Raw genomic sequence first — 8,948 nt, 5'->3', positions numbered from 1 at the left:
AGAATTTTGGTTTGGTCTGACTATTGAATCAATTGAAATGTTGAAATAGAAATAAGTGATCCTGTGTAAAAAAATTAAATCAAATCGAATTGAATTGACCAAATAAATATGAAAATAAAACAAATTGAAAATTGAAAAAATCAAATAAATATGAAAAAAAATCAAATTGATTGAAAAAAAAAATTGGAAAATTGAAAAAATTAACTAGAAAAGTTGTTTATTTTTTTCTCCTATTTCTTTCAAAATATTGGTAAAAAATGACATCATTTGACAATTTCAATTGATTTAATTATTTTTCAACATCAATGTAGAATCGAATTAAAATAATCAAAATTACTAAACTTAAAAATTGAACAAAATTAACTCTTAGCTCAAACCAAACCAAATTGATAATTTTAATTGATTCAATTCGATTATTTTAGTGAAACCCAAATTTTGTTGACCCTTAAATTTTTTCATTATACCCACCTTTTTAGCTTTAAATAACCTTATATACAAGAAAAAAATATTTTAAATAATAAATAATGTAATTCGGGATAATTATTATTATTATTATTATTATTATTATTATTATTATTATTATTATTATTATTATTATAAAATGTATTTAAAATTGTTGTATTCATAATAATAAATGCTAATGAGGGGGCAGTTGTTAAATTGTCAACCGTAGCAATGATTCTCATAAGCAATAAATAATCTCAACAAAGGTTGCTCTATTCAACACGCCTCTTGCCCCTTCCCATAATAATAATAATATGACTTGTAGTTGATGCCCAAGGTGGTTGCATTAATTATCATTTCCAATTTCACATAATTAAAAAATAGGCTTCCCTTATATTTAACATATTTTATTTTTAATATTTTTATTTCCACTCAATCATTATATTTTGGTTAAAAAATAATATATATTAGATGCACCTTAACAAATTCATTAATTAATAAAATTCTAGAAAATATCATATTTTATTTCTTCATATATTTCATCATCGCCTGTTTGATTATTGGGTATTTGTAAAGTAGGAGCATACGAGTATCTTAATAAATAATAAGATTGTATTGGATTCGATTTTATGTCAATTTAAGTCAAAAGAATGAAAATAGAATTGAACCAAGGTGAATAGCAAAATTAAATTGGGTCAATCAATTCCCAAATTTACTTAAACCCAAAAATAAATACTCTTGACAATGTCATTGGCTGATATTTAGGTTTATAAATCTTAGAGTATAAGATCACATAAATATAAATATTAGTGGAACCTAATGCTTTAATCCAGCTTCAACCAAACTAAGTATTGAGGGACAACCCAAGGACCTGCCCTTCTAATCCAAGTCTCATCAAGAATGTTGAATTATTTTGATCAACTAACATCAATTTTTGACTTGCAAAGCTAATTTCAAAGCAATCAAACTAGTGGGATTAATTTCTTATTATTTTCAATTACCAAGATTTTGGGCTTGACTTCTTTAAGGTAATGATAGATGATAATAGTGCCCTTTCAGAATGACATGTATAAACAATAATTGTTAAAGAAATATACAATTGTTTCTTTCTATAAATTTAGAATAAAGTTTTTGTTTATTTATTGTTAGCTGTCCTAAGAAATTAGAAGAAAAACATGATTGGCAAAGCTCCAACAATGGAAGGCCAGGATAAGCACAAATCATAGTAGGAAGACAGATCATGCATCATCTACTCATAAAGAAGTGGATATGATAATTGAAGAAGAAAAAATGTATTTTACTTGAAATAGAAACTATTTTCAGAGAAAGATTGTGATGAAACAAGCAAGATAGATAGGACCAGAAGGCATCTAGACAAGCCCAACCTTGCAGATAAAAAGCCATCAACATGGACTTGGATTGTTGGGATTATTTTCTTGCTGACCAAACGCTACCCATCAACAAAACGGTCATAATCAAAGCCGCCCCATTCAGGAGAGATAGGAGTGGGAGGGAAAGTTAGACGTAGACACAGCCCCCTTTATGCGCTTCTCTGTTTATCCACTTTTTGGTGGAGATTCGATTAGGTTCTTCAAGAGCCGAGCCCAGTTGCTTTGATCTTCTTAAAGCATAGATATTGTGTAGAGAGAGACAGAGAGAGAGATGGAGATGATGTATTACCAGTTCCCAAGATTTTCTTACCAGGATTCCCTGAAAATCCTTGAAGCTGATATACAGCACGCCAACGCTCTGTGAGCTCTCCTTCAATTTTACTTTCTTGTTCTGCGCCTGGATTTTGGAATATCCAATTTTGCCTGTTTTTCTTCTTTTCCTTTTTTTTTTTTCTTCTTTTTCTGGGTTCGGTTCAATTTTGATTTCGATCATCATCATCATCATCATCTGGGTTCAGCTAGTCTATGGTCATTTAAAAACATTTTTGTACAGTATGCATAGTTCAGGAGTTTTTTGGAACTACAGATTTGTTACCAATTTGGGATTTCATCGTCTATTTCTATTCTGACAATTATTCTCACATCCATTGTCAATATCATCTTGCAATCTCTCTCGGGATGGAAAAGTTTTTCTCGGGCTCCCATTTTTCATGATTTTGGTGATAGGTAGGAAGTTTAGGTAGTCTAGGTTAGGTTTGGTTATAGCTGTATATTAGAGAGCTGAGAGCTGTATGGACCATACCCAATTTAGGATTACATGGTTTTCTCCTATTTTAATCCTAAAAGACAATTTGATAATAGGTGTTTTAAAGACGGGTATATCTATGTTAATCTTCATGTTATCTCTATTTGTTTGAGTAAATTTAGAAGCAGGGACAGGTCAAATGTGATTTTTGGCTTAATTATTATTTTTATTTTATTTTATTTTTGAGCTTCCAGTGCAGCTGCAATACCAAGAGCCAAAGGTGGTGCTCGCCTGCAGATGAAATTGGTTTACAATCACTGGACACCCCTCCTGTTCTTCTTGCTCCAATGGATGGATTGCTCCTGCATGTGTCTGTTGCCAAGATATCTAAATCTTTTCCATGTACTTGTATATAAGGTTGGTTCTGAATATCGATAGCCCTGTTGTTTCTAATTGAATCTCCTTATGCTTGTTGGGAAGAACAAGGAAAGTAGAGAACGAGTTAAAGATGGGTTCCTTTCTTGAGAACTTATAATCCAATTGATGGCCATATAAATTAGGAAAGAGTTTATATGGATGCTTGGAGTGCTTGCTTTTTGTTCTTGTAGAATGATAGTTCCTTCAATGTAGTTCGTTGAAGTTGCTATCTCTGCAGGTGTATGTGGATCGAAGACCTAACATTTCCAAGCATGGGAGGAAGGCAACGATTAGGGACTTCTATGGTATGTAGATAATCTTTCTGTTTATCTCTTTGGAGCATTGAAGATGTATTTAGATTAGTTTATGTGCTTATACTCTTTTTTTGTTCCAAAAATTGAAATTGCAGCTGTTATATTGCCGTCTCTTCAGCGGCTCCACGGTGACTTGGTGGAACCGGATAATGCTAACGGTGAGAGTTCTGGCTCAGGGATCATTAGTAAGATCAAAGGCAGTAATGGATTGTCCGATGCTGATTTGGATGGAGAAGATGAATGCGGGATTTGCCTGGAGCGCTGTACCAAGATGGTCTTGCCTAATTGCTGTCATGAAATGTGCATCAATTGCTATCGTGATTGGTATATATAACAGACTAGATTTTTATCCATTAAGTTCGCATTTCCCGTCACGTGTACCTGGAATTTATTCTTTATTTACCTGCTGAGTTGCAGGAACACAAGATCAGAGTCCTGCCCCTTTTGTCGTGGTAACATCAAGAGAGTCAAGTCCAGAGACTTATGGGTCCTTACTTGTAGTGATGATGTGGTAGACGCGGAAACAGTTTCCCGAGAGGACTTACTGCGTTTCTACCTTTATATCAACAGATTGCCAAAAGATTCATCAGATTCCCTCTTTCTAATGCATTATGACTACCTACGTTGACCCAAAGTGAGTGAGAAGATTGGTGTACAGATAGAAAAAGCCAACCTTCACATGTAAATAGATGATTCTGGTAAGGGCATTTCTCTTAAGATTTTTACACAGAGATTACCAGTTCTGTACTGTACCTGTAAGCAATTTATAAATGTCAACATATGATATCTTTCTGATGAATAATAGACTTCCCATTTCTGAATCTGGACTCCGGATTTTTTGTTTCCATATCTTGCTTATAGAAAATGCATGAAGGTGAACAAGTTGAGAGCATCACACTTTTTTCTCCTTTTCTTTATTTTTTCACTTCCATTTCAATGGTTGAGATGGAGCTTAAAAGAGTGATGTTGGATTGTTCTGGCTAGGCTTCAGTTGATTTGATTGTGAGAATGCAAGTAGAGAAAGCATCTAGAAGTCAGCGTCCTGTTGGTTTGTACGTGTTTGATGATTACATCTCACTTCCCTGTTTGGGTTCCACATGGAAAGATTTAATTTTCAATTTGGAGCATATTGTAAATGCACACAGCAGGCCCTCCATATACACTTATGATTACGATCCTAAGCATTAAGCTTAAGCATTGGTTCTGATAGTTCCGATGTCTGGTTGTTATGTATTTAATCTAATTAGTTCGACTATTGTAATCAAAGGTTCAAGTAAGTTCAGTTGCCCAGCATGACTTATGCATGCATAGATTCCTCATTATCCCTTGTTAACTTGAAGGCCATCTAAAGCTACATTCTGCACGGTGGCATTGAAGTACTGAAAATATAACACAGTGAAAAATTGCATTTATATTTGGAGTTCCAAAATCCAAATAGATGGTCCATGTGACAAATGCTGCAATCAGGGATTGCAGCATAAATAGTTCCATTTCTTTCACTTCAAACAAATCATTGGTATGTAATGTTGTTGGGATACATTTTACCTTTCTGACAAAAGGTGGAGAGGAGAGATTAAGAGCAGGAAGAAGGCAGCCTCAAGTTCAGCCTCTCAAACTTCGTTCTGCAGAATCATGTGTTTCCTGATTCATACTTTATTTGAACCATATTGAGCCTCTCCAGGAGATTTTGCACTCTCTCATTTTAGGAGACAGAAAATGAAAAGATCCCATTGGTGTCTTGGTACAATTATCCTCCTCTTGATGGTAAAATCAGTTAGCTACTTGTGGATTGGAGCTGTACTACAGGCCGCGCTATTTATTGATCACATGGTTAAAAATAATGGTCAATGGAAGCCTTTGTTGAGGTTATAGTTCACCTATCTGCTAATGTGTGGCTTCTATGAGTTTGGATCCAAGCTTGCATCATTCATAGAGGCTCTTCAAGATGGGGCCTAATTGGACTCATTACATTACCCGGCAGGTATGTGTACACTATCCGACGCCTCTTCACAACTAGGATACCCTTCTCTGAAATTTGCGACTAACTTTGCAGGATTTTGTTGTGGATTATTACCACTGAACTGGCAGTTGCATTGCATCCTGCTTTATCAAGATCCTGGAATTGAGAAAGAAATTCCTAGGGGAAGGCACCCAACTGGCAGTAACCGATCAACCGCGGTGTACTCTGGCATCACTGTCCAAGAATGTGTGCCTCAGTAGGGATGTTACTTGAATTTTTTCATTGACGAGCACTCATTTAAGTCTGTAAGATATCCTACAGGCATCTCTGTAAGCAGATTGAGCTAATGGAATACCTTGTGGCAGGGCATAGTCCTTCAGAAGAGTGCATTTTCGAGCTCAGCCCGATACCGCTAGCATTTATCTTCCGTCATTCTACACCTGGAGAAACTTGTTGAACCAGCTCATTGGAACCTGCAAGCTCAGAGGTACCTCCTTCCTCGTTGGACTATGACTAAATTTGTGTAGTAGTTTCTTGAAAGAGCTGTTAATCTGACCGTTGCAGAGTTCACTCCAAGGGTGGAGTTTGTAGACGTGTCGAAAACCAAATCCCAAAGGAGATGGCCTCAAATAGAAAATCTATGACTAGGCAGCCTCCCAGAATTGGTTGATGGGGGTTTTTAGATGTAGTTGGTCCATGAGGAGACCTCGACCCTTGGGCACGCTGCCAGTGTCCGGGTGTTAGTCTCATATAACCTAGATTTTGGAGAAGCAACCGACGTATTGCTGTTGAAAGAAGGCTGCCCGGCTCTTGATATTTGTCGATCTTGTTATTTTTCTCAAGATGGCAATCTTAGGTTCCTTTCATCTTCTAGATTCGGAGTTCTGGGGTTGTTTGTAGTACAGGAAGAGCCTAGATTCTCATGGCTGATCAGGAAGAAATCCCCACCAGAAGATTATATATTTTGATGAATTCAACCCTAAATTAGCCTCAAACTTGTGAGAATTGGTGGGCAATTTCAGCTCTGATGTTCCACAAAGAGTTTAGCATATTGACATTTAGCATCTTTTAGGGCCTTGATTGGGATTTCAGGAACGCTGCAGGAAAATTTCACTATAAACCAATTTCGTTCATAGCCTTGTTTTAGGGGGTCCCTAGGAGGGTGTTTGGCTGTGCGGTTTGACTGCTTATAAATTGTCAGTGAAATTTAAACGTTGTATAACTTATTTAGTTATATGTTTGTTAAAAATTAAAGAGTTTAAATATTATCAAGTTTAAACGTTATTTGACTCCCCCCCCCCTCCCCTTCTGAAAACACTATATATGACTTAGTTAGTTGACTAAGTATTTTATAATTTTGTCCTTCAACAACTATCATATTTTCAACTTTAAATATTATAAAACTCTCTCTATCCTCTCTCCATGTATTTCTCCATCTCCTCCATAGCAGCTGCTGCCTTTAACCCCATACCCATCGTCGTTGCCTCTTTTATCTCTATCCGTTGTCGTCATTGCCTCATCATCATTGTCGACTCCATCTTTATCGCGGCCGTCGTCTCTATCGTTGTCTTCATTTTCGGTCTCTTTTTTCCTCTCTCTTTATATATATTTAATGTCTTAATATATATATTTAACTTTTTAATAAATTAAATTTAAATTTAATGCTTTATATTAATATATTTTTTAATAATTATATATAATTTATTAAGATTTAATAGTATAAATTGTATTAGGATATCAATTTATAATTTATTTTTATTAAAAAAATATTTTTATTAATTTTATTTATATTATTTAACAACATATTTATTTTAATCTTTTTATTAAGTTCTATAACTTATCAATTTTTTTAAATCAAACATATAATTATATAAATAATAATTTAAAACATATTTATTAAATACTAATCTACTTTCAAATTTTATACAGCTTTTAAGTAGAAGAACTTAAAAAAAAAAGGAAAAAGGGTAAGCCAGACACCACTAAATCGTGTCTTGAATTGAACCACCAAATTGACTTTGATTAACCTTTTATCATTCGTCGATGTGAGGAGTGTATTGTGCAGGAGTACCATTAACAATGACTCATCGTGTTTGAATTGGGTATCCATTTAATCTTTATTTTATTTTTATTCCCTATCTCTTTCTCAGTTCTTATGCCCACCCCCGCCATCAATGTATTTAATTCTTCATTTTCTCCATTGTCATGTGTAGCCTTGTCCCATGCCTTAAGACTACAATTAAAATTTCCAAAGCAAAATAGTAACTGTTATGTGTATTTTTAGACTGTATTGGGTGGGCTGAAAACAGGCCAAAAGGCTAGCCCGATTATTCGAAGCCTGATTAACCCAAGGTGAATTAAAGTCACAGGTCGTTACACCAAATCCAGGTCGCAGAATGACGTGAACAGCGAGTTGCGTGCCCAGCTTCCCGTAAACTTACTTAGCTAGCTCGAAACGAGATTTGTGAGCTTATCGTAAAGTCAACATTCCCAATTCAAAATAAATCAAATCCATACAAAAGTAAAATTCTTTCTTGACTACGGGGAACTAATAAAGAAACTCAATTGACGTGATCTTATCTTTCTATTTGGTAGATTATTCAAATTGTAAACATCTTATGCTATAAATATGGGTCGAAAAACCATTATAAAGAGGGACGAGTAATAATATACTGTTATTCTGCCGAAATAATTAGAGAACAGTTGTGGACTATGCATCATTTTGACTGAACCACGTAAAACTTTTCAGTGTGCAATTTGTATTTGTGTTTATTCTCTCAATGCAGGCTAATGAACCACGGTCGATTTATTCTGAACGTTGACAATATTAAAAAAAAAACATATTATCAGGTAAAGTAATTTTGAATATTCAAAATAAAATACATTAAGAATATGTAACACATAATTGCTAAAAGTATTATAAACTTTAATAGTATTTCTTTCAGGCATTAATCAAATTAAATATTAACTTATGACAGTATCAAATTGACTTAATTCTTAAAAGTTATATTAAATTGACCTAATTTGTTTTACCCATACAAAAATTTATATTATTTAGCACTAAATTTTTACTTAGATTAGTTTATTTTTGTTTCTTTACTAAATTATTACTAAATAAAAAATTGGATTATTAAATTAACATGATTTGAACACTTAAAATTATTTAATTATCCCAAAAATATAGATATTGATGATGGTATTTGAGACCGACTACCACGTGCCACCTCTGTAACTGGACCTCAGGAATGGTACCTTGGACTTGGCGATGTCGGATCTTAGGTGTAGAACCTGCAAGACAATGGAGGGCGGGGGCTTGGATCCCTCGGGGTGGACTCCGACGCTCAAATCAGTAGAGTAAATGCAAGTAGAAGTAAATAAGAGAGACGTAGAGCTTGAATATACCTGGCGAGAGTCCTTGTCTTTTATAGGCGAACCCGTTTTGGGGTACCCGAGATAAGCGGGCACGACTCCCGAGAATCCCGATCAAGTTGGAACGGGTCTTGCGGTTCGGCCCGGATTTCTCGGGCTTCGCTCTGGAGTGTTGACTTGCCACGTGTCGGTCTCTCCGGTGATCCACGTGGCAGGTGAAACTATTAGCGCGTATGGGTATTCTAGTAATTTTAGGTAATGCCACATCAAATATTAAACAAATTAGTGATAAATTAGTGACGAATAAT

At 34.8% G+C, this 8,948-nt stretch overlaps 1 protein-coding gene across 1 annotated transcript; it reads left to right on the top strand.

The window, feature by feature from the left end:
• Positions 1–1,834: 1,834 nt before the first annotated feature.
• On the top strand, positions 1,835–4,134 carry LOC127796668 (E3 ubiquitin-protein ligase AIRP2-like). Its single transcript, XM_052328931.1, has 5 exons — positions 1,835–2,195; positions 2,835–2,997; positions 3,236–3,302; positions 3,407–3,635; positions 3,729–4,134. The coding sequence occupies exons 1-5, from the start codon at positions 2,107–2,109 to the stop codon at positions 3,937–3,939; spliced, it is 759 nt and encodes a 252-aa protein (XP_052184891.1). The 5' UTR covers positions 1,835–2,106; the 3' UTR covers positions 3,940–4,134.
• The last annotated feature ends 4,814 nt before the right edge of the window (positions 4,135–8,948 follow it).

Source organism: Diospyros lotus, chromosome 3 (assembly GCF_014633365.1).
Source record: "Diospyros lotus cultivar Yz01 chromosome 3, ASM1463336v1, whole genome shotgun sequence".
NCBI lineage: Eukaryota > Viridiplantae > Streptophyta > Magnoliopsida > Ericales > Ebenaceae > Diospyros > Diospyros lotus.
This window is presented reverse-complemented; position numbering and strand designations above follow the sequence as displayed.